General features: G+C 40.7%; 1 protein-coding gene across 1 annotated transcript; it reads right to left on the reverse strand.

Moving 5' to 3' along the window:
- Positions 1–2373: 2373 nt before the first annotated feature.
- Positions 2374–25613, reverse strand: DDX43 (DEAD-box helicase 43). The gene is made up of 16 exons (XM_059701181.1): positions 25304–25613; positions 21560–21615; positions 20499–20625; positions 19536–19670; positions 18094–18175; positions 14976–15132; positions 14588–14706; positions 13693–13803; positions 13267–13408; positions 12264–12364; positions 8500–8587; positions 5456–5583; positions 5174–5283; positions 4085–4223; positions 3393–3480; positions 2374–2582 (listed from the first exon to the last, which is right to left on the reverse strand). Exons 1-16 carry the CDS (start codon positions 25557–25559, stop codon positions 2466–2468), a joined length of 1956 nt encoding a protein of 651 aa, XP_059557164.1. The 5' UTR covers positions 25560–25613; the 3' UTR covers positions 2374–2465.
- Between the last annotated feature and the right edge of the window lie 1377 nt (positions 25614–26990).

The raw sequence follows: 26990 nt of genomic DNA on the forward strand, positions 1-26990 counted from the left end.
TCTCTACTTTTACCTTTATTTCCTTATTAATCTTCTTAGGAAACTATTACTGCATGAATAATGTAAGATGAGATGGTGAAGGCCTAATTATACACAAATATAAATACCTACCTAAATACTAAATGTTAATAAAAGTAACTATCATATATGGAATACAGGAAGCTGTACACAGAACTGTAAGGGAAAGGTGGGGAGTATCATTCGTCATGGAAATGAAATTTTCCTACGATATATTTTAGCATGGGGCTATAGGCTAAAATGTAAGGAACAGCTGTTGCATATTTTGTTGCCATGAAATCCTTTTACTGTTTCATTTCAAAGTAGGTGAAGTATAATCACTTAAAACCCCCGAACAAAATACTATTTATTTTTTAATATTTTTTGTTGATTTTTTATAGAGAGGAAGGGAGAGAGATAGTTAGAAACATCGATGAGAGAGAAACATTGATCAGCTGCCTCCTGCACATCTCCCACTGGTGATGTGCCCGCAACCCAGGTACATGCCCTTGACCGGAATCGAACCTGGGACCTTTCAGTCCGCAGGCCGACGCTCTATCCACTGAGCCAAACTGGTTTCGGCTAAAATACTATTTAGTAAGCGCAAAATTAAAGGGCTCTGCAGACAGACAAGAGATCAGCATGTCTTTTATCATAGAAAAATTTTTATTTTGTTAGTATCTTTTTCCACTGCCATGACAATATCCAAACAAGCTTTAAACCCTTTAAAGACTGACCTTAATACAGGAACATTACAGAAGACAAAATTTACTTTTATTTTTAAAAAGTGAAAAAAAAAATTATGCTACATTCCTTAATATCCATTAAAAAAATTTTCAACTCAAGTTGAAATACTTTTAATTTTGTTAAACTATTGAATTCTACATTTTAAAGCACTATTATTTTAATAATCAGTCAAGTCTTTCAAACACCATCAGCATGTTTCCATATTTCCATACAGCTGAAGTACTATATCTGTAAAAAATCTTGAGTTCTGAAAAATAAGCAGAAAAAAATGTAAACCGCTGTTCCCAAATTTTTAAGTTATAATTGTGATGAAATACATAACAAAACTTACCATGCTAGTGATTTTTAAGTGCACAGTTCAGTAGTAAAGCATTAAGTATATTCATTTTTCTACAACCAATCTCTACGACCTTTTCTTTTTGCAAAACTGAAACTATATCCCCATTAAACATTTCTCCATTTCCCCCTCTCCTACTAGCTCCTGGCAACCACCATGCTAGTTTGTCTTTTTATTGACCACTCTAGCTACCTCAGGTCCTTATTTCATTGAGCATGATATCCTTTCACTATCCTATCCATGATTTCAATGGATCTGACACATCCATTTTATAGGATGTGTCAGAATTTCCTCTTACGCACCACTTAGTTCATCAATGCATTAACACCTGGTTGCCTCCACCTTTTGGCCATTATGAAGAAAGCTGCTATGAACATAGGTGTACAAATACCTCCTAGGGACCTTGCTTTCCATTTTGGATATATACCCAGAAGCAGATTTGCTGGATTCTATTTTTAATTTTTTGAGTAATTGCTAGTTTGGATAGTGGATGCCCCATTTTACATTCCCACCAACAGTGCACAAGGGTTCTGGTTTCTGCATATCCTGGCCAACACTTACTTTCTGTTTATTCGGTATTAGCCATCCTAATGGGTATGAGGTGATCTCATTGTGGTTTTGATTTGCATTTCCCTAGTGACTAGTGAGACTGAGCATCTTTCATGTTTGTTGGCCATTGGTACAGGGTGGGGCAAAAGTAGATTTACAGTTGTTGGTATGGAAAAGAATATAATTAATAAATAATAATACAAGAATAAGCTGTTATGTATACTCAAAACTGTATATCTTATTTGGAGAAATGTCTGTCCAAACCCTCTGCCCATATTTTATCAGGTTGTGTGTTTTGTTTAGTTTTAGTTCTCTATATTGTGGATAAATAGTCCCTTACCAGAAATATGATTTGCAAAAGTATTTTCTTCATAGTTTATTCACTTGGTGCCCTACTGGACATTTATAGTCTCTTCCTACTACAAATATTGCTGTAGTAAATCTTTACTTGTACATGCCGACATATTTATAGAATACATTCTTAGAAGAGGAAATGCTGGATTAAAAGGTCTATGTATTTTAATTGAGACATTACCAAATTGCTCAGAAGAGGGTATGATATGTGTACCTACACCAAGTCCATTACACTCTTGATCTTTCTGTACAATTTAAAGAATTAATAGTTCTAACTCTAAATAAGATATATTACCTAGAATTTAGGTAACAGGTAAAGAGTAACACCTAATAATTTATTATGTTAACAACTCTTAAATACTGCTGATTGCAGTAAACATACAAACAAAGCCTAGTTAAGGAAAACAGGCATTTCAAAGACCATGTGTTATTCAAATTTTACCTCCTATAAGTAGGCTGAAACCACTTTTCAACACAGACATTAATAATGAAACTTCTTGGGTTTTCCTTGGGGTTTTCCCAATTTTTTTTCCACTTCTTTTTTCAGTTTATTTGCCTTATATCTCTCAGCCATCGATACAAGCTCCTCTGGGATACTCTGAAACCATTAAATGTGATTTTAGGATTGAGATTATTCTTTTAGTAGAACAGCTTTCCCACCATATACTAAAATGCCTACAAACCATTCAATCAGAGCATGTCCAGAACTGTTTACATGACATCTTTCAAATGTGTCTCTGCATATTAAACTCTGAATTTATCTTCAAGCTATAAAATCAGGCTGATCTTAAAAACACCCATCATTATACACTCCCCCGTTTGTATAGCCTCCCAGTTGCTTTCCAAGTCCTTTAACTTGCCTTACCTGGTGCCACTTTCTTTATGTTCTTTCTCATCTCTAGGCCTGAATATGTTGCCGTGCTGAAACACTTACCCTATTCTTCTACAACTCTCCTAACCCACTTGTTTCTTCCTCAGCAGGGCTTTCAGTGATGCTCATCTCCATTATACTAGTGGCCATAATTATATAACTTTATAGCTCCTCATCTTTGCTAGGCTACAGTCCTCATAACATGTTTTTATTTATTTGAGAGAAAAAGAGAGAGAGAGGGAGGGAGGGAGGGAGGGAGAGAGAGAGAGAGAGGAAGAGAGAAAGATTGATTTGTTATTCCACTCACTAGTGCATTCATGGTTGCTTCTTATGTGTGCCCTGACCTGGGATTGAACCCACAACCTTGATATCTCAGAACAAAGCCCTAACCATATGAGCTACCTGGCCAGGTCTCATAATATGTTTAATTACTTGTTTAATATCTGTCTTTTCTGGTAAGCCAAGTAATGAGAACAAATGAAATTATTTGAACATATGTGACATGAGGTAGTGTTCTAATGAGTTTTATATTCTCACCTGGTTTGCTCTTTCCAGAATGTTAATTAATTCATTGGCAACCCTCCAATCATTTCTAGTGATAAGGGTAATTGACACTCCAGTCCTCCTTTAAGGGGGAGAAAAACGCGCAATTTTGATTTATAATTTATATTCATTATTCAGTTAGCAAAATAGAATAAAAACAGCTGCAGCAAAACCTCAACTCTTTCACAAGCCCAAATATGTATTATACATCAGAATTTAGCATCATTTAAACAGCAATATGGAATCTAAACACGCTGTAGTTGTTTAAACAGCACGTTACAAGGGGTGTGTGATAGTGGTGCTCTGGGAAGGAAAGTCCTCTTACTTACGCCAACTTGGACAAGAGTAACCACTGGGTATATGACACTATAGATATAAAGCAAAGAGTGGAATCAGAAAGTTACATGCAGCTAACCATAGAGGGGTCTACTGAACCAGAACAGGCCAGTTCAACAGAAGTAAAGTAGCAAAGCAGGTTATAGGGCAGTGATGGCGCACCTTTTGAGCTCGGCGTGTCAGCATTTTGAAAAACCCTAACTCATTGCCCCACCCTCCTGCTGATCTGGTCATTACTTGGCAAGGTGTAACGACCATTTGCATATTACCTCTTTATTATATAGGATGTCTGTGAGGGGAGTAATGAGGAGACAAGGTTGGCTTCTCACAGGTAGACTATGCTTACTTACCCTGCTCTTCCAGTGCGCCCTACTCTGTGCACATATTCTTCAATGTTCCGGGGAAAGTCATAATTATAGACATGTGTGACATCATGGACATCAAGACCTCGAGATGCTAAGTCAGTAGCAATCAGTATTCTCACTTTACCTAAAGAGTAAAGCCAAAAAAATATAGATACATTTTTGCATAAACCCAAGATATATCAGAAAACATATTTTCCCCTAATATCTAATCGGATGAAATATTATCATCTTTAATATTAAAACACTTAAGGTAAAAACACTTAATATTAAAACACTTAAGCATAACCCCTGGACATAGACAGTAGGAGGGTGAGGGCATGTGCCGGGGGGTGGGAATGGCCGGGGAGAAGTCAAATGGGGAAAAAGAAGACATGTGTAATACTTTTAACAATTAAGAATTTAAATTTTTTAAAAAGGGGGAAAAACCAAAACACTTAAGGTAGTGAAAATGGGAAAGGGATATTTATTTAGTCTTTCTTGTTAACTGCTGGCAAGTTACAACACAGTAGATACCATGGTTCAGCAAATGCTCCCTAAATCATCTGAGCCATATCACCAAGATACATGTGTCTCAGGTAAATTAATAGAAATATCCCCCATTGCAAATTGTTGCCTTGACATCCAGGTTTAAGCATTAGCTCTCTGAATTTGGACAGTCTTAGTCTGATTAGTATTTAGAGCTCTACCAAGTATAGTTTTGATGTCTATAAGCTGAGGACAGATCTTAGAAATGGGTTCTATGAAGAAGAGCTGCCACACAGCCAATTACATGCATTGTACTCATTTAAAATGCAACATATAACCCCAGCTGGTTTGGCTCAGTGGACAGAATGTCAGCCTGCGGACTAAAGGGTCCCAGGTTCGATTCCGGTCAAGGGCATATGCTCTGGTTGTGGGCTCGATCCCCCCCAGTAGGCGGTGTGCAGGAGGCAGCCAATCAATGATCATGGATCATTCTCTCTCATCATGGATGTTTCTATCTCTCTATCTCCCTTCCTCTCTGAAATCAATAAAAAAAATATTTAAAACAAAAAAATAAATAAAATGCAACAAATAGTAATTAAATAAATGTACCTGTTTTAAAGTTTTCTAATGCTTTCTCTCGATCGCTCTGTTCTCTGTTGCCATGCAGAGACTCTACTGATATATGCCGGAGAATCAGGTCACTTGATAAGTGATCAGCACTGAAGCAAAAGATCAAGTCAGTGATCTTAAGTGCTTATTCTAATACCACCATCAATTCACTATTTTACTTCTATTAGCATATCCACTCTCATTTGAAAATAGGATACAAATAGAAATAATGCTAAATAAATCCATTTGATGACTAAGGATGTAAAAGAAAAAAATACCTACACAGCTTTTCTGCCGACAAACACTATGACTTTGTCTTTGGGAGACATGCTCTCTAAGAAGGTTTGGACATGAGATCGTTTCTCCTCTTCTGTGGTGACAATTATATTTTGTGTCACAGTACTTACAGCCTAAAAGATTCAAAGATCATAGTACATCAACATTGATAGGCAAATCCCATACCTCCTTGGCTCACAATAGATCTTACTTCACATCATTGGTTAATGCTTTAATAAACTGCCAACAGGAAAAAGAGCAGCAGGTCCTTGCAAAACTATTTCTATTCAAGGATTTGTAGAGAAGTTGGAAATTCTTTCATAAAAAAAATATTTTATTCCCTTTTTATGATTGTATTGGGAGTGAACTGGTTAACAATATTGTACAGTTTTCATGTGCATTGGAAACTCTTGAAGGCTTGGCAGTGTGTTGAAGCTATTTGGTTACCATTGTAGGAAAAGAAATACCCATGGGGTGAGGCTAATCTGACAAAAACATGAATATAGCCCTTTTGAGTATAGCCCTTACAACAATGGAGGATTCTTGGCTTATACACAAGAGTTTCCATTCTATGAATATTTTGACAATTTAATGCAAAATTTCAAAATATCTCTGGTACCATTTTGATCCAGAGATAAAATAGATTTTTAATACAGTGGGGCCTTGACTTACGAGTTTAATTCGTTCCATGACGGAGCTCGTAACTCAAATTACTCGTATGTCAAATCAATTTTCATCATTACAATGAATTGAATGCTGGGCTGATGTTGTGGCGTTCACTGTGACGTTCGCTGTGCCAACTAGCGGTGGGTTATCTGAAGCTGGCTCGTAACCCGAATTTTAGCTCGCAACTCAAAGCAAAAAATCGGCCAAGAGACGGCTTGTATCTCGAAAAACTCGTTAGTCAGGACACTCGTAAGTCAAGGCCCCACTGTAGTATTTAATAACAGGAAAGAACCAACCATTTATCCTGCCTTTCATGAAATCTAATGAAGTGAGCTGAGGCAAAGAGCCATTATTATTACCAGTGACTGAGTAAAAAGGGGCAATTTTCATTAATGATTACCTGAAAGGCCAATTACAATTATTAAGTGAAAGGCGAGAGAACTTTATAATGGAAGAGAGATATAATGGAGATCTTTAGTTATAAATTGTATAATTACTAACATCATCTGAAACTACTGATCTATCTTAACTTCACAAAAAGAGAACACCAGGCTTAAGTATATGCAAAGATATAGACCTTGTTCAGGACCTGATTCTAACAGGGTTAATAAAAATGAGACACCAGGAAAATAGAAACACACAGGACTGGATATCCTATGGTATTAAAGGATTCTTAAAATTTTAGGTATACTACGGTATGCTAAATTAGTCTTTTAGACATATATACTGAAGTATCTACACTAATAAAAGAGAAAAATGGTAATTGGCGTACGACGATACTTTTCATTGGCTAATCAGGGCTATATGCAAATTAACTGCCAACTATGATTGGCAGTTAACTGCCAACTAAGATTGGCAGTTAACTGTCAACAAGATGGCAGTTAATTTGCATATGTAGGCACAATGCAGGGAGGCGAAAGGGAAAGCAGGAAGAAGCCCCCTGCCACTGACAGTGATCGGAAACCCAGGGGGGAGCTAAGAGCTGGGGGGCAGGGCAAAGGCGGCCCTGGGGCCGCCTTTGCCCTGCCCCCCAGCCATGATCAGAGAATCAGGCGCCTTTGCCGCCCTGGCCAGTGATAGCAGGAAGTAGGGGTGGAGCCAGCGATGGGAGCTGGGCACGGTCGAAGCTGGCAGTCCCGGGAGCTAGGGGTCCCTTGCCTGGGCCTAAAGCGGAGCCCACGATTGCGGGGCCGCTGCAGCTGCAGGTCCTCGCTGCCCGGGCCGGACGCCTCAGCCAGAGGCGTTAGGCCTGGGCAGGGGCGGAGCCTGCAACTGCGGGGAGCTGGGGGTCCCCCGCCCAGGCCTGACACCTCTGCCGGAGGCCTCAGGCCTAGTCAAGGGGCCGATCCGGTGATTGGTGATTGGAGGGTGATGAGGGTCAACTCCTCTGGCCGAGGCATCAGGCCTGGGTGGGGGGCTGAGCCGGGGATTGGGGGGATATGATGGTCCCCTTGCCCAGGCCTGAAGCCTGGGTCAGAGGCGTCAGGCTTGGGTGGGGGGTGGAGCAAGCGATCAGAGGGAGATGGGGATCCCGTGCCCAGGCATGATTCCTGGGCCAGAGGCCTCAGGCCTGGGCGGGGGCCAGAGCCAGTGATAGGGGGGCAATGGGGGGTCCCCTGTCCAAGCCTGACACCTCTGGCGGAGGCGTCAGGCCTGGGCAAGGGGCCGATCAGGTGATCAGAGGGTGATGGGGGTCTACGCCTCTGCCTGAGGCATCAGGCCTGGGCAAGGGGCAGAGCCAGCAATCGGAGGGTGATGGGGGTCAACGCCTGAGGGCTCCCAGTATGTGAGAGGCGGCAGGCTGGGCTGAGGGACACCCCCCCCCACACACACCCAGTGCACGAATTTCGTGCACCGGGCCCCTAGTTTATAAATAAAATCATATGTATCTAGTATTTGCTCTAAAATTAGGGAGTGGGCAGAGAAGACTTGCCAAAACACAAAGTATATTTTTGAAGATGGTTTTACTTTGGGTGGTAGACACACAATGCAATATACAGATCATGCATCATGGAAATGTACACTTGAAACTTATATGATCTTACTAACCAATGTCACCCTCAAAAATTTAATAAAAAAATAAATGTGATAGCATTTTAAGCAATCAAATAAAGTTCTCCATTTGCATTGGAAAAAATATTTTTTATAGTATTTATTGATTTTGAGAGAGAAAGGGAGAGGTAGAAACATCAATGATAGAGAAACACCAGCAAACAGCTGCCTCCTGTACACCCCCCATTGGGGATCGAGGCCGCAACCTGGGCATGTGCCCTGACTGGGAATGGAACCAGTGACCTCTTGATTCCTAGGTAGATGCTCAACCATTATGTAACACAAGCGGGGTTGAAACATTTATTAAAATAGTAATTAAAAAACAAACTTACAACTAGGTCCAAAGTACCAACATATACAATCATTGGCTCTTTTAAATAAGATTGTGAAAGCCGACGGACTGCATATGGCCATGTTGCACTGAAAATTAAAAAAAGGGAAAAAGATACACAAACATTAAAAATTTACTCTAAATCAAACATTACTAAGTTTCCTAAGAATGCTATGAACCAAATTGCTCACGAAAGACAAATTTAGTACTTTTCAATAAGACAGATTTTACAGAAAATATATGCTTCACAAAGAAGTGTTCAACTTTAGTGCAACTACTAGGAGAAACCTTCAAATATGTTTTTTTAAGTTAATAAATCTTTGTTGTTCAGGTTATTACAGATGTTCCTCTTTTTTTCCCCCATAGCTCCCCTCCACCTGGTTCCCACCCCACTCCATGCCCTTACCCCCTGCCACTGTCTTCATCCATAGGTGTAAGATTTTTGTCCAGTCTCTTCCCACACCCCCCACACCTCCTTCCCCCCAAGAATTGTCAGTCCACGCCCTTTCTATGCCCCTGCTTCTATTATATTCACCAGTTTATTCTGACTTAATTTTTAGGTTCACTTGTTGATATTTATTTGTTGTCACTTTGTTGTTCATAATTTTTATCTTTACCTTTTTCTTCTTCCTCCTCTTAAAGAATATCCTTCAGCATTTCATATAATCCTGGTTTGGTGGTGGTGAACTCCTTTAGCTTTTTCTTGTCTGTGAAGCTCTTTATCTGACCTTCAATTCTACATGACAGCTTTTCTGGGTAGAGAAATCTTGGTTGTAGGTTCTTGCTATTCATCACTTTGAATATTTCCTGCCACTCCCTTCTGGCCTGCATGGTTTCTGTTGAGAAATCAGCTGACAGTCATATGGGTACTCCCTTGTAGGTAACTGTTTTTCTCTTGCTGCTTTTAAGATTCTCTGTCTTTAGCCCTTGGCATTTTAATTATGATGTGTCTTGGTGTGGTCCTCTTTGGATTTCTTTTGTTTGGGGTTCTCTTTGCTTCCTGGACTTACTTCTTTCATCAGGTAGGGGAAGTTTTCTGTCATGATTTCTTCTAATAGGCTTTCAGTATCTTGTTCTCTCTCTTCTTCTGGCACCCGGATAATTCGGATGTTGGTACATTTGAAGTTGTCCCAGAGGTTCCTTACACTATCTTCATATTTTTGGATTCTTTTTTCATTTCGTTTTTCCGGATGGGTGTTTTTTGCTTCTTCGTATTTCAAATCTTTGACTTGAATCTTGCAATCCTCTAGTCTGCTGTTGGACCTCTGTATATTATTTTTAATTTCAGTTAGTGTATGTTTAATTTCTGACTGGTCCTTTTCCATTTTTTTGGCATTCTCATTAAGATCCTCGAAGGTCTCACTAAGTTCCTCAGAGGTTCGTAGAAGATTCTTAAGTAACATTATAACTGTGGTTTTGAACTCTATGTCCTCCATTAGTTTGCTTTCCTCCATTTCTTTCATTTGTGACATGTTTCTTTGTCTCCGCATTTTTGGCTGACTGCGAGGACCCGCTGTGTCTACAGTGGAAGAACTGCTGTGCTGAAGACACCCTTATGGGGTAGGGCTTGCTTCAGTAGGGCTTTGGTGCTCACTGAGTCTGCTTCTTGAGTGTGTCCCTTATGGATGTGAGGAGTTGAAATCTGATATCTGACCAGGGATACCCTGGCTCCTGGATATCAAAGTCAACCACTGTGTGAGTCCACCCAGCAGGAGCTACGGCGATACCAGCAGATTTCTCCTCTTTGTTTGGGGTTTGGAAGTTTTGGAGCTCTCTGACCCAGCTGCAATTAGGTTAGGCTGCAAAAGCGCAGGTAATTCTTTTGCACCGCTGCGCACAGTTTGGGTGGGGATGTAAATTGAGTGGGGCGGGGTCTCAGAGAATCACCAGGGCAGAGCAAACAGCAATGGCTGTCATCAGCCATCTCCATGTCTCTGTGTCCCAAGTCCCCGCCCCACAGCAACAATGATCCCTTCGAGCAGCACTGCAAGAAAATCACCCTTGCTTTCCGACCCGCTGCAAGACAGTCCAATTTCTCCCCGTAGGAGTCTGGGACTCCAGAGTCTCGCCGTAAATTAGTTCAGTGCATTTGAGAACTTGTATCCCTTCCGATCGAAAAAAACCACGCACCCAGGTGCAGCCCAGTTCGTGTGCCTCCGTACCACTGTTCTTGGCGCCTCTGCACCTTCTACCCGGTCTCAATGCGCGTTTTTCTTTCCTTCTAGTGGTAGAACTTCCACTTGGCCAGCTTTCCTGTGGTTCTGGATAGCTGTTTTGTCTTATAGTTGTAGTTTTAATGTTGTTGTGGGGGGCAGCACGTACAGGTTTATACCTTATGCCGCCATCTTGGTTCCTCAAATATGTTTTTTTTTGTTTGTTTTTGTTAATCCTCACCCAAGGATATTTTTCCATTGATTTTTATGGAGAGTAGAAGAGAGAGGAAAAGACAGAGAAACATCGATGTGAGAGAAACACAGCGACTGGTTGCCTCCTGCGTGAGCCCTGACCAGGACCCGGGCCAGGGAGGAGTCTGCAACTGAGGTACGTGCCCTTGACAGGAATTGAATCCAGAACCCTTTGTCCTGCAGGCCAACACTCTATCCACTGAGCCAAAAGGGCTAGGGCTCAAATATGGTTAATACCTAGGTTTATAAACCAATGGTGAAGGAGATTTATACCTTAAATTCTAATATTTGAAAAGGTAAAATGAATGCCAAGTGTTAGATTTCTCTTGGCCTTTATTTTAAAAAAAGTAAAAACCTTGTATTTTTCATACAATGTCAGCAGGCAAAACTATGCCCCAAAAAACATTTTAAGCGTACTTATGAGAGGATATATATATTCAAATGTTTCTTAAATATATATATATTTAAGTATATATATACTTTCACAGAAATTAGATGGAAAGATTAGTAAGAAAACAAAGTGAGGGCCCTGGCCAGTGTGGCTTAGTTGGTTGAACGTCATCCTGTGCACCAAAAGATCACCAGTTTAATTCCTGGTCAGGGCACATACCCAGTTTGTGGGTTCAGTCCCATGGGAGGAAAATCTCTAAAATCAATTAAAAAAATTTTTTAAAAAGAAAACAAAGTGAAGAAATTTAGTATAGTTCACCAAGTATATACCACTTTTTTATGCTAATAACACAAAGGAGAAAATAGTTTACAAATCACTTTGCATTAGTTTTTATTTTATTTTTTTAAGATTTTAAAAATTGATTTTAAACAAGAGAGGAAGTGGGACAGAGAGAAACGACCGTTGGTTGCCTCCTGCATGCCCCGACTGGGAATCAAGCCTGAAACCTGGACATGTGCCTTATGGGGAATCAGACCAGCAACCTTTTGATGCCTAGAATAACGCCCAACCAACTGAACCACACTGGCCAGGGTGAGATCACTATGCATTTAAATAACAATCACTGCTTCCTCAGTTTGACTTTGGGCAAAAAGTACTCAGTAATCAAATGTTTATCCCTAAGGACAGGGGATCATTTATTCAAATGTGAGAGCCCACTATGAAACACGACCTCCCCTTTAAGAGTCCCCTCCATGTTTTTATAGAAATCTCTATCTGTAATTTAGGAAACACAATAGTCCTTGTTACACTGATACATTGAGTTGCTATACTAAGTGATGACATACCTTTCACCTAAGGATCTCAAAATACTTTCAAGAAATGCTCTGAAAATCCTGTGGGGAAATCAACCGAAGAACGAATCTATTCCAGATTTATATGTTGTAGGCTAGCAATTAGTCACATACCTACCTTGTCATAATAGTCTGCCTGTCTGGGCGCACATCCAATAAAATCTTCATTATCTGTGGTTCAAATCCCATATCCAGCATCTTGTCAGCCTCGTCTAATACCTGCATTAAAAATGTGGCTCGATTAGATATGAGAGGTAGCTAGTATGTATGCTCTCTATGAATAGAATACTGAGATAATTTTTTCTCATTTTCCCTATTACTTAAACCTCTATTTTAACTTCTCCAGGAGAATATGACAGTGATGGCGAACCTATGACACGTGTGTCAGAGGTGACACGCGAACTCATTTTTTTGATTTTTCTTTGTTAAATGGCATTTAAGTATATAAGTATCAAAAATATAAATCTTTGTTTTACTATGGTTGCAAATATCAAAAAATTTCTATACGTGACACGGCACCAGAGGTAAGTTAGGGTTTTTCAAAATGCTGACACGCCGAGCTCAAAAGGTTTGCCATCACTTATATAAAAGGTCTGTGTTTCCAACATAAATTGATTTGATTATTTATAAGTTGGCTAAGTTTCTAAATCTATTTAATGAAAAATTGTATCTAAATATCCATGTGGATTTTTATTTTCTTTTGTACTTATCTACATTTTTCAACATTTATTAAAAAAAAGCATTAAAATAAAATTATCTTAAAACCCTTACTTTAACATAGTAGAGGAAATGAGAAATGTTCCTATGATTTAAAACTATTATAGCCCTAGCCAGTTTGGCTCAGTGGATAGAGCATCAGCCTGTGGACTGGAGGGTCCCGCGTTTGATTCTGGTCAAGGGCACATGCCCGGGTTTTGGGCGTGATTCCCAGTTGGGGGCATGCGGGAGAGCCGATCAGTAATTCCCTCCATCATTGATGTTTCTCTCTCTCTCCCCTCCTCTGTGAAATCAATAAAAATATATTTTAAAAAATAAAACCATTATAAAATGAACAGTCATTTGAAAAGTATTTTAATAAGAGTTCAGCTCTTCCATTATTCCAGACCCCTGTCCATGATTACCAAGTAGGTTATGCTTTTCAGGTTGACAAAGTTATTCATTTGCAGGTCATTCAATCTTCCAGGAGTTGCAATGATGATATCTACACCTTTTGTCAGGTCTTGTATTTGTCCATTTCTATCTCCACCACCATATATACAAACACTTAAAAAAAAAAATAGAGGTTCACGTTCAGATGCCTTTGGAATTACATGCCCCTTTCTGAGAACTATCAACACCCATCAACCCATGCTGGTGTGTCATAAAGAGCCATCTTTACATCACTGTTATTGATTCCATTGCCCTGGTTATAATTATATTGTCAGGGATAATACCTGAGCCATGCCAAGCCAATCATATTCTTGAAATGTGTGAAAAATAATAGGAAAATGTATAAAGCTACAAATGATCAAGATGCTGATGCAGGTGCAGACAAAGAAATGACTTACTTTTTAAGACCTTTATATGAATACTTAGAACATTCAGCTTGCACTTGAAGAGCTAATTCCCGAGTGGGTGTAAGGACTAACATGCCAGGGCCATTCCTTTTCTCTCTAGCTCTTCGGAGAGAAAAACAGACTATTAAAGTACCTGTCTCAGATACATGGTACATTCATTCAGTGCTTTTAAAATTTGTAGCAATGAGGAGTGTCAAAGTCACATATATTCACCATAAAAGGTGGAGAAATATAGAAAGACAGTAAAACAAAAAAATCCAAGGGCCCAAATAGAAGCCTTTTCATTGAATATGGCCAATGCTTTCCTATGTCAAACATTCTCTCACACAATTGTACTGAACATGATAATTTAAATAAATTGTTTCCCTTGTTTCGCTGTTAAGACCTTTGGTAGGTACTATCTATTGCTTCATCAGAATGTTTTATCTGCCGAACCGGTTTGGCTCAGTGGATAGAGCGTCAGCCTGCGGACTCAAGGGTCCCAGGTTCGATTCCGGTCAAGGGCATGTACCTTGGTTGCGGGCACATCCCCAGTAGGGGGCGTGCAGGAGGCAGCTGATCAATGTTTCTCTCTCATCGATGTTTCTAACTCTCTGTCCCTCTCCCTTATTCTCTGTAAAAAATCAAAAAAAAAAAAAAAAAAAGAATAAACAAAACCTGACAAAAAAAGCTAATCAAAAGTCCAGTGGTTCAAAAACGCATTATTTAAAAAAAAAAAGAAAAGAATGTTTTATCTATTCATACTTTCACCAGCACAGTGAAAGTGTATTTCCCTGGGACTAGGCATTACCTTTTGACTGATACAATATGTCAAAGAAACTTTAAGTGAATTTTTGGTATCCACGTCCATTAAACCCCTAGAGAACCCAGCTGTAGAAATTCTTACACTGGTTGAGAGTCAAGGTGAATAAATCCAGGCATTAAGTAAGACAGTGTCTTCCCTGTTCCAGTTTGGGCTACTCCTATAAGATCTATTCCTTGTAGAACTATTGGCCATGCCTGCGACTGAAATAGAATGATAAATAGTGAAATCAAAAGTGCATTTCTTTGTGTCAAGTGTCCCTCCTATTCCAGTCCCAAACTTCATTCAACAAATATTTTCTGAGTGCTAGAAGTGGTAGTGCAGGAAGTGCTGGAGGAGTGCTCATAAGAGACAGTTGCTCCCTGGTTATTTAACTTCTAACAGATATTGTTTGGGGGTGGGGATGGAAAATGGCCAATGAAATATTAGAATTAAAGAATTATTCAGAAAAAAAAAGAATTATTCAGCATACCTGAATTGGTGTTGGTTTTTGAAAACCTGCCTTTTTAATGTTTTCCATAACTTCAGGATAACATTCAAAGGCATCCTCAAATTTACAAGTAGGATTGGGGATAGGACGTTTCTCACCATCTTTCAAGTCATCACACACTATATTATAATTTTCCTTCCTTTAAGGGAAAAAACAACAACAACACAGAAGAAATATTATTGGTTTTGGTCACTTTACTCCCCAAGCAAGAAATTTTCCAGCATTAGTTCAGGTCATATCTAGAAATTCAATTGCAACTGATTAAAACCAGACTGTTAGTACAGTTACAGTAAATGAGCACATCTTTTTTCTTATCAGAATAGTTGCAGAAAGAAGGGAAAAAATTACATTGTATATGTGAATGGGCCAATGAAAGTTTCATGGAAAAGTTAAGAATAGAGCCTGAGCCTGAAGTGTGTGTGTGTGGGGGGGGGGCCGCCAAGATATAACGGGTCAATGGGAGAAAAAAGGGGACATATGTAATACTTTCAACAGTAAAGATTTAAAAAAAAGAATAGAGCTTGAAAATTATATGGTTCATGATTCAAAATTAGATTGGCAAACACTTGAGGGCCAACATGTTACACACATATTTCCTTTTTCTAAAAATTTTTTTAAAAATTTTCTTAGGAAGGGAGAGGAGAGGGAGAGAAAGAGAAACTTCGGTGTAAGAGAGAAACATTGACTGGTTGTCTCCATCATACATCCCGACTGGGGATCCAAGCTGCAACCTTGGTATGTGCCCTGACCAGAATGGAACTGGTGACCTTTTGGTGCACAGGGGGACCCTCAGTCAACTAAGCCACACCAGTCAGGGCTTTATTTCTTTAAACCTCAACAATCCTGTGAAGTGGGAATTATTCCCATTTGGCAAGTGAGTATTAGTTACTTTTCCAAGGTCTGAACCCCATCCCAATCTCTAGAATAACTATTGTTTCTGCTATACTATCTTAATTTTCTAACAGGCGTTATTAGAAAAAAAAAATGTTGCCAATAGGACCTTTAATTCCAGATAATAAGGATTGAAGAGTAAAAAATTATTCTAGTATTCAGATACCAGATCAATTTCTTATGATTTTCAGTTGCAGAAATAATTCTCTAAAACTTCTACTCAATACAGCAAGCATCAACCACATGTGCCTTTTTAAATTAAAAAATTTCAAGTAAGCTGTGGCGGATGTTTCTCAGTGGTTAGAGCCCTAGCACTGAAGGGTTGTGGGTTTGATTCCTAATTAAAGTCATTAACCTGGGTTGCACATTTGATCCCTGACCCTGGTAGGGTTGGGTGTGCAGAAAGCAACCAATCTATGTGTCTCGCTTTCTCCCCCTACCCCCTTCCACTCTCTCTAGAAATCAATGGGAAAAATACCCTTGGGTGAGGATTAACAAAAAAAGACAAAATAAAATAATAAATAAATAATTTAAGTTAAAATTTCAGTTCCTCAATTATAATAGCCATACACACACACACATATATATACATATTTAAATATATTTTTATTGATTTCAGAGGTGAAGGGAGAAAGAAACATCAATGATGCCTCACACTGGGGATGGAGCCTGCAACCTGGGCATGTGCCCTGACCCGGAATCAAACCATAACCTCCTGGTTCATAGGTCAGGAGGTAGCTATATATTAAGTGTTCCATACCTATATATATACTAGAGGCCCGGTGCACAAAAATTTGTGCACTCGGGGTTGGGAGAGGAGGTCCCTCAGCCTGGCCTGTGCCCTCTCACAGTCTGGGACCCATCAGGAGATAAGGACCTGCTGGTTTAGGCCTGCTCCCCGGTGGCAGAGGGCAGGCCTAATCCTAGGTGTAACCCCTGGTCGGGCTCAGAGCAGGGCCCATTGGGGAGTTGGGGCCCCGCCTCCTGTCATGCACAGAGCAGGGCGGATTGGGAGGTTGCCATGCCACCCTCAGTCATGCTCAGGGTAGGGCCGATTGGGGGGTTGGGGCACCGTCCCCTGTCACACTCAAGGCAGGGTCCATAGGGAGGTTGCAGCGCCACTCCTGTCATGCACAGAGCAGGGCCGATCAGAGGGTTGGGGCTCCGCACCCTGTCACACTGATCCCGGTGCTGGGAAGCCTCGCTGCTCCGCTGATCCCAGGGCCAGGAGGCCTCTCGGCTCCGCTGATCACCGGGGCGGGAGGCCTCTCGGCTGATCACCGGGCCAGGAGGCCTCTGGACTCCGCTGATCACCGGGGCTGGGAGGCCTATGGACTCCGCTGATCACCGGGCCCGGAGGCCTCTCGGCTGATCACCGGGCCGGGAGGCCTCTGGACTCCGCTGATCACCAGGGCTGGGAGGCCTATGGACTCCGCTGATCACCGGGCCGGGAGGCCTCTGGACTCCGCTGATCACCGGGGCTGGGAGGCGTCTCGGCTGATCACCGGGGCTGGGAGGCCTCTCGGATGATCACCGGGCTGGGAGGCCTCTGGACTCCGCTGATCACCGGGGCCGGGAGGCCTCTCGGCTCCGCTGATCACCGGGGCCGGGAGGCCTCTCGGCTCTGCTGATCACCGGGGCTGGGAGGCCTCTCGGCTCCGCTGATCCCAGGCCCTGAGGCCTCTCTGCCCTGCTGCTTCAGGGCTGTTTGGCTTCGCTCTGCTTGGAGCCTGAGTATGCAAATTAACTGCCATCTTTTAGCTTCTATAATTGAAACATTGTATCTTTTGGAGTTGTTGCTTCAGGAGCTCAGAGCCCTGCAGCTGCGGGGATCCTTGACTTTCTCCATCGCTGGGGCAACCAAGCCTCCTATTCTCAGCTGCCTGGCTGCCAGCCGCCATCTTGGCTGACAGTTAATTTGCATATCTCGCTGATTAGCCAATGAAAAAGGTACCGGTTGTACGCCAATTACCATTTTTCTCTTTTATTAGTATAGGATAGTGACTATTCTATCAGACACAAATATAGCCCATTTTCCATCTTTGCAGAAAGTTTTATTACATAGCAATGCTCTAAAATATGTCAATAGGTTACCAAGTTTTCATTTTTATATCAAAGGTGTAGACTTCAAATGCAATCATTTCAAATCTTTGCCCAAATTAATTTAATAACATAACTATACAAATACTCATTTGGAAAAGTAACCCACCTCCAAATGTCTATTTGCCCTTGTGACATTGACCTTGTTGTTTCTGACTCCATGTAAAAGTTTTTCTTAATTGGAGGTAAATCTGAGACAAAGGTGAAAATTCAAACTTTGATGAATAATGACAATTTACATTTCATTGACACTTAAAGTAACACAAATCAACCAAAACACGTATCAAGTTCATCCATACAGTTTTAGACAATTGTTCCACACTTTGTCAGCCAGGCTTATGCCAGAATTTTAGTTTGTCTTTTAATTACATTTTTCACACAAGAAAGAGGTCTTTAATTATAAAATTAAATATAAAAGAAACCATGCTTTGCAAGATCACAATGATCACAGTTGATGAATCTTCTCTCAAATATAGTAAACTGATTTTATCTTTTCTTTAAAGGTATTTCCTATTACTACTTAAAAATAAAATATTTGTCCTTATTCTACCCTCAGAAGCTACTCATCTTTAAGTGCCTTTATATCTCCTCCAAACTTGAAAATCCTTTTTCTGGTCACCCATCCCAAATCCCCTCAACTCATATATTGTTGAGGTGGCACTGGAAACTTAATATGAAGAAAGGTTGACTGCCACTGTGGAATTAATCATCGTTAATATTTGTTACATTTAGTGCATTAGCTTTTTAATTTTAAATAAATATATTGCTGCCTCATTCTGATAGACAAATTTAGTGCTCAAATTTACTCTGAAATTTGGTTATGGAACATTTCACTCCATATATAATTCCAAGTAAGAATTTCATTTAAAATTAAACAAATTTAAAAAACTCATATCTTCTCAAGAACTGAACGCTTATTAAATGTTCTTCCCTTGTTATTTTGTCCTCGTCAGTCAGGATACTCCAAGATCAACTTTTGCTCAATCACAGCAACAATGTTAATAACTCATGGTCAGCATGTCTATTCCCTTCATTTCCCCTTGGGCCTGATTTTCTATTTTATTAAACTTTTGCAATAAGTTACCTCAAATAAGACAAAGAGTGGGTAAGTTTAATATTTTAATTTCCTACTTATAGCATAAATCACAACAAAGAGAACATAGAAAGTATCATGTCCTAGGAAATAATTGCAGCATTGCAAACTTGACTATCATTTTTCATATAGACCTTATTACTAAAAGTAACACATTTTACAGAGGATAAAAACCTCAATTAAGAGAAACATCAACACCACATGTAAGTGTTAGAATACAACACTTGCCTGGCTCAGTGGTTGAGCATCAACCCATGAACCAGGAGGTCACAGTTCAATTCCTGCCTGGACAGGACACATGCCGGAGTTGTAGGCTTGATCCCCAGTAGGGGGCATGCAGGAGGCAGCTGATTGATGATTCTCATCATTGATTTTTCTATCTCTCCCTCCCTCTCCCTTCCTCTTGGACATCAATAAAAACATATTAAAATAAATAAATAAAAGAATACAGCACCAACCTGCCCACTTTTTTTCCTCCCATTTCAAAGCATCTTCTCGAATTTGGTCCCAATCAAGTAGTGGCTGATCTTCTGTAACAACACTGTCATCTGTCCTTACATCTCTTCGAAAAGAAGGTTGGAATGCAACAATATCTGTTAAAATATTTTTACCGAATTAGTTTCAAAACAAATCCTACCAGTACAAAATGCTCAAAACCATTTTACTATTTTGTGTTTTAATAACCTGACAATAATGCTTGCAATATAAAAATTTAGGATTTTAATGCTATAGTACCATGACAATTCTGGTCATGGTTTTTGTCATCAGTTATCTACTTCAGATTTATGAAATGTAACTTATTGGAGAAGTTAAATAGCATGAGAGCCTAGTGTCTACTAATAAATCACACATATCACTTAATTTTTATTATAATGCTGTGAGCTGAGTTTACTCCAGGTTAACAGATGAAGAAATGGAGTCTTAGCCCTGGCCAGTGTAGCTCAGCTGGTTGAGTGTTGTCCCGTGCACTGAAAGGTGGCTGGTTCTCAATTCCTGGTCAGAGCACATGTCCATGTTGCTGTTTCTCTAGCCCAATCAGATCTGAGATTTTTAAAATACCAAATTTATTAGGCAGTTTTCAAAGTCAGTCACGTTCCAGGGAAGAGACCATAGAGACAGGAGGCCAGGACTAATCTTGCTCTATCATTAATAGAAGTATGTTTGAAAGGCTAGTCTGTTTTTTCCCAATCATCTGTAGCTAAAAGTAAAACTGCTAGGCTTCACCAAGGAGGTTATGTGTTTTCATTTGAGGAAAATGTATCCTGGAATTCCACAGAAAAAAAATCCTATAACAGACTAGATTTAATGATGGCAACCTAAAGCTTTATTATCAGGAAAAGCATCAGCTATAACATGGCTTATAATACTGAATGAAATTTTTAAAAAATTTTACAGGGCTTTAGTGGGCAAAAATCACTTACCAACTCTGGGTTGTGAATTGTAATTTTGTTGTTTTTTAACAAGATTATCTATCACTGCTTTTGCTTTTGTCTGCATTGCCTTGCTACCAAAAATTTTGATTTCTGCTTCAGGGCACCCTTTTATTACCTAGATTCAAGGGAAAAAATTGGTATGATTGAAGTCCCCTTGCCACTCACCCCTCCAACAATCACTCAAATAATATAAAAGCACAAGTAAGTATAGTACTGCTATCAGTGTCTGAGATATTATGAAAGGCTTTTATGCAGAAAAGGTCATGAACACACATAATTTGCATTTTAGAAAGATTGGTCTGGCCACAGTGGAGAATGGTTAGAGGAGGACCAGTGGAAGCAGGATGCTTCATTTAGGGAAGAATGCCCCAAGTGATGGGATTTTTCCTTGAGAAATACAGGAAATAGAAAGGACTTAACAATGATGGGCTGGCTGTAGATTAATGAGACGTTAGTAATATGAGGTTCCTGGTTTGGGAACTTGGTGAGTGATGTGGCTGCCCACTGAGAGTGGGAAACAGGAACAGCTCAAGGTCTGAGGAATGGGGGTCAGGAAGGGCATATCAGATAGTCCCCAGAGATCTCATTCTTCAGTGAAGCTTATCTCTAAAGATTTTTACCTCCACCCTGGCCGGTATGGCTCACTTGGGCATCATCCCATGACCAAAACGTTGCGGGTTTGATTCCTGGTCAGGGCACATGCCTGGGTTTCAGGCTCCATCCCTGGTAGAGGGCGGGCAGGAAGCAGCCAATTGACGTTTCACTCACATCAATGTTTTGCTCACATAGATGTTTCTCTCTGTCTCCCTCCCCTCGCCCCCGTCTAAAAATCAATAAAAGATTTTATTTTTTTAAAAAGATGTTTACCTCCATGAATCAAAAAACTGAGACCTGGAATGGCCCATAGCTTAGGTGAGTTCTTGAAAAGAATGGTAGTATAAAGAGCTTTGGCAGCTTATCTAAGTTACCACGGTATGTTAATAACTGAGCAGAAACGAGAGTTATGAATGAACTATGCATTTCGGGATTTAAGAACACAGATCACGTACCTGTATTTTAGTGTTTGTTGCACTTTGGATGTCTTTTATTTTTGACCCACCACGACCTGTTTTTAAAAAATAAAGGAAAATAATTTTTTTTTAGCCAAGTTGAAATCAGTAAGAGGGATATACCTACTTTCCCCAAAGAACCTTGTCTAGTTCTTTCCCAGATCATTCAAACAAAGGCTCCTGGGGTCCAATAATCATTTTCAGTTTGGAAAAAGGAAAGCAAGCATTTTCTATTTCAAATTTTGGTGCATGGAAAAGGCTCATTTTCTAGACGTAGATATTAAGGATTCATTAGCAGTCCCAACAAACTAATTAGATCCAAGGATGTGGAGAAATTAGAACCCTTACACACACCAACTCAACAACAACAAAAATCCAATTAAAAAATGGTGAAAGCCATAGCTAAGATCTGGAAACAGCCTAAGTGCCCATCAGTAGATGAATGGATTAGAAAACTGTGGTACATCTACACGATGGAATACTATGCTGCTCTAAAAAGGAAGGAACTCTTACCATTTGCAACGTCATGGATGGAACTGGAGAGCATTATGCTAAGTGAAATAAGCCAGTCAATGAAGGAAAAATACCACATGATCTCACTCATTCATGGATAATAGAGACCATTATAAACTTTTGAACAATAATAGATACAGAGGCAGAGCTGCCTCAAACAGATTGTCAAACTGCAGCGGGAAGGCCGGGGAAGGTTGGGGGGCAGGAGGTAGGGGGGTAAGAGATCAACTAAAGGACTTGTATGCATGCATATAAGCATAACCAATGGATATAAGACACTGAGGGATAGGGGAGGCTAGGGGACTGTCTAGGGCGGGGGGCAGGGGGAAAAATGGACCCTTTGTAATACTTTAAGCAATAAAAAAAAAATGGTGAAAGGTCTTGAATAGACATTTCTCTAAAGAAGACATACAAATGTCCAACAGGCATATGTGATAAGATGCTGAGATCATTAGGGAAATGTAAATTGAAAATCACAATGAGAAGTTACTTTATAAGTGTTACAAGGGCCATCATCAAAAAGATAAGAGGTTAAAAAACAAAGGTAAGTGTTCCAGAGGATGCTGAGAAAAGGGAACCCTTGTGCACTGTTGATGTGAATATAAATTGGTGGAGCCACAATAGAAAACAATACAGAGGTTCCTAAAAATAAAAAATGGAATTATAGTATAATCCAGCAATTCTACTTCTGGGTATTTATGCAAAAGAACTGAAATCAGGATCTCAAGTGATATCTGCACTCCCATGCTCATTTTGGCATTATTCACAACAGCTAAGAGGTGGAAACAATGTCAATGTCTGTCAATAGATGACTCTATGAAGAAAATATGGCATGTGCACACAATGGAAGTTTTCAGCCTGAGGGGAGAAAAAAAGAAATCCTGGATTTGTGACAACAGCGATGGACCTTGAGGACATTATGCTAAGTGAAATAAACCAATGATGAAAAAAAATAGTGCATGACTCTACATCTATGAAGGATCTAATGAAAGCAAAGTAAAATGGTGGTTGCCAGGGATGTGGGATAGGGAAAATGGAGAGAGATTTGATGGGTTGGTTCAGCCATGCAAAATGAGAACATTCTAGAGGTCTACTACACAAAACTGTTCTTACAGTTATCATTTTGTACTGTACACTGTACACTTAAAACTGTTATGTGTAAAGTTGTATTTATTTTGAAAAATTGGAGCCAGAATCAACATCAGTTGTTCTTATAGTTAACAATTTTGACCTGTACACTTAAAATTGTTGTGTGTTATATTGTAAATCAGTGAGCTAAACAGAGGATGCCTTAATTAATCAGTAAGCCAAATTTTAGAGTCTTTTATTACACCAGTGGGCTTAGAGGAATATTGTTTCCAGAGTCTAAGCAAGCACATGGAGGAAGCTTTTCCCTTTTATACTCTTCCCAGCCCTTTGTCTCCCAAATATGGATTATACTTCCGGACCTTTTGCAGGCCTTGCTTGTAACCTGAGCTTGTAACTTGAGCATAGTACATTTCAGATAACTGGAGTATGGGAGTAACCAGGGACCCCCTGGAGCTGCTCGAAAGGTCAGACAGCTGAATCCACCCTCCCTATTATTCAAGTAAGCAAGCGTGCTTTACAAAAGCCAAGAATAGCCAGGTTAAAATTTCAAACAGCAGTTTTTACAAAATGGAGGAAACATGAACAAGATGGCCTATGCTTCATGTGTAAATTAAAGTTGTATTTATTTATTTATTTTTAAATATATTTTTATTGATTTTAGAGAAGAAGGGAGGAGAGATGGAAACATTGATGATGAGAGAGAATCATTGATTGGCTGCTTCCTGCCCACTGGGGATCGAGCCCACAACCCAGGCATGTGCCCTTGACTGGAATCGAACCTGGGACCCTTCAGTCCACAGGCTGACGCTCTATCCACTGAGGCAAACCAGGTAGGGCTATTTATTTATTTATTATTGTTTAAAGCATTACATGTCTTTCCCCCCAATTGAACCCCTCCCCGCCACTCCCTCCCCCCAAAGTTGTATTTATTTTTTAAAAAACTGGATCTAGAACCAACATCAAGTCGGTGCTCTTGAGCACAGTGCTTGCATTTCACAGGTGCTCAATAAGTGTTGAGAGCTTAAGTGATTTTTACTGTAACCTAGTAGTGGCTTTCATTTGTGGGGCATCATTCTTCAGATCTTTGAGCCTGAGCCACCCTGAGAGGTCAATTACTCTCTGGCTGGTCAAGCAACTAGTCTTATATTGCTCTATTTAATAGCAGCCTACAAAATCTGTTCTTTTTTTCTTTTTTTTCAAAAGAGGTTAAAAAAGGGGTAAAACAAAATGTTGGCTCCCATACTTACTGGTCAATTGTTGGAACTCATCTTCAGACTTGATGGCAATAAATGGAGCAAATCTAAATTCCAATAATTTCTAAATGCTTTTCGAAAAAGAATTTGTAAGACTCTAGATATACTAAGAAAAAAAGATGCCGTTTTCAGCAGATAAATCATATTTAAGTTAAACTATGTGCAAGATATGGCTAATGATCTGAGCTGCCCTACATCTTCCACCTCCTTATTTGTGGTTAATGGCTCCATATGATGCTGAGATTGATTTCAGCACTGCTGTATTGTTCATTTTGGGGTAAGCTGTCAAGGGCCTGATCTTTCATTCCAAAGCTTTCTGGAAGTCTTCTAAAAGTTCGTACCTTGGTTGTGGGCACTTCCCCAGTAGGGAGTGTTCAGGAGGCAGCTGATCAAAGTTTCTCTCTCATCGATGTTTCTATCTTTCTCCCTTCCTCTCTGTAAAAAAATCAATAAAATATATTTAAAAATAAATAAATAAAAGTTTGCACTCCCATCGGCCCTCAGACTGAAGGGTCCCAGGTTCTATTCTGGTCAAGGGCTGGATCCCCAGTAGGGGGCGTGCAGGAGGCAGCCGATCAATGACTCTCTTTCATCGCTGATGTTTCTATCTCTCCCTCTCCCTTTCTCTCTGAAATCAATAAAAACATATTAAATAAATGAATATTTTTTAAAATAACAAATAAAAACTAAAAGTTTGCTCTCCCTAAACAATGTCTTTGTAAACATCAAAAGGTGTGCTAAGTGATTTATCATTCGAGTCCCAGAAGATAATGGAAATATCACCAGGGATGCTCTTGCCGAGGCCCCGCCCCTGCCGAGGCCCCGCCCCTGGCCACAACCATTCTCCTCTTCCGGCCCTGCCCCCGCACACCCATCCTCCCGCTCTCACCGATCACCACGCCGACCCAGTCGTTCTTCAGTCCAAAGCAGAGCGGTGGTTCCTGGGGGACATCAGCCACAGGCTGCTGAGGGCTGGAGGGCTCCCTCCACTCGCCGCCTCTGCCGCCCCTACGGCCTCCTCGCCCTCTTCGATTCGGCTCCTCCGTGGGCCTCCATTCCGGAGTCCGGGGCCCTGCCGAGCTTCGCTGAGAAGCAACGACCCAGGAGGAGGAGGAGGCGTTGGCTCCGGCTTCCTGCCTAGACATGGTGCCTCGAAGGGAACCCTGCGCCGCCGACGTCGCTCCCGTCCGGCCCGCACCTCCCGGCCGTGCCGTCGTGTGGCTGACCTGCCAGGGCGTCCACGCAGCCGCTACTTAAGGAGCCCGCGCGAGGCGCGCCCCGCCCTTGCGCCGGCCCTCGTGGCCTCACACCCATTGGTGGACGAGACGTTGTGGGCGGGGCACTCACGGCTGGACCAATCCGCTCTTTTCAATCGTGTGAGCGAAACGTCTGTGCGAATGGATCCCTGCGCCTCCGCTGTCTGTTCCCTTTGAGGCGTGGGGCGTCCCTGAAGCCCGCTGGGCGCTTTTCCTGCTCAACCCCCGAGCCCTTTCCATTTCACCAAGGCCCTCAAACGCCGTCACCTTCACAGCGTGGTGCTATGCACGCATAGAACAGTTGAAACAAAAGGTTGGCAAAACAGCATTTACCATGGCGCTGTGAGCAGCACTTTGATGTAATTGAGCCGATATTAGTTTTCAGAATGTTGGTGGTAATCTACAAATTTAATGATCCACAATTTTAAAATCTCGGACCTGAGAGATGTGGCTTCAGCACTTGACCTGAACTACCTGGTGTAGTTTTATTTTTTAAAATATATTTTATTGATTTTTTTTTTTTTTACAGAGAGGAAGGGAGAGGGATAGAGAGTTAGAAACATGGATGAGAGAAACATCAATCGGCTGCCTCCTGCACACTCCCTATTGGGGATGTGCCTGCAACCAAGGTACATGCCCTTGACCATCAATCAGCTGCCTCCTGCACACTCCCTATTGGGGATGTGCCTGCAACCAAGGTACATGCCCTTGACCGGAATCGAACCTGGGGACCCTTCAGTCCGCAGTCCCACTGAGCCAAACCGGTTAGGGCAACCTGGTGGAGTTTTAGATCTAATGCAATAAACTGAGTAAATGCCGGAGGGCACTCCAATCTTTGCAGCCTGGCTCTGTTGCTGGGCATATTATTCCAGGCAAGCAAGCCAGCTGGGAGTGCCCCTGCTTTGATTAGGATCTTCAAATTGTCTGAACAAATCTCATGTCAATCATCTGTCAAACATGGTAGACATCTATTATGATGCTAGGATCTGTGGTCTGTGTCCAGGATTGAAGCACAAAAAGTACTACACCTTTAGATCAAGTGTTGAAGTCACATCTCTTAAGTCTGAGATTTTGAAACTCAGGTCCATCCAGGATTAACTAACACAGAATTAACTTTAATTCTTAATGTGATTGTTTCTGGACAAATAGGATTACAGTGCTATTGGAGCCCCCAGGAAATAGAGAAAAAGATAAATGTTCTATGTATTTAATCTCTTTTCTCTGATCTTTAACCTGAAATGGATAATATGAATCATCTTTACAAACGAATTTTATTGGATTCAATTTACAAATATTTTATTAAGTATTTTGCATCTGTGT

Source organism: Myotis daubentonii, chromosome 6 (genome assembly GCF_963259705.1).
Source record: "Myotis daubentonii chromosome 6, mMyoDau2.1, whole genome shotgun sequence".
Lineage (NCBI taxonomy): Eukaryota > Metazoa > Chordata > Mammalia > Chiroptera > Vespertilionidae > Myotis > Myotis daubentonii.

Coding starts and splice junctions, on each gene's coding strand:
- DDX43 (XM_059701181.1), bottom strand. CDS start 25,559: ATGTCTAGGCAGGAAGCCGGAGCCAACGCCTCCTCCTCCTCCTGGGTC. Junction 21,616..25,303: donor CTGGGTCGGCGTGGTGATCG/GTGAGAGCGGGA, acceptor TTTTAAAAACAG/GTCGTGGTGGGTCAAAAATA. Junction 15,133..18,093: donor GGGCAAATAGACATTTGGAG/GTGGGTTACTTT, acceptor TTTCCCTTAAAG/GAAGGAAAATTATAATATAG.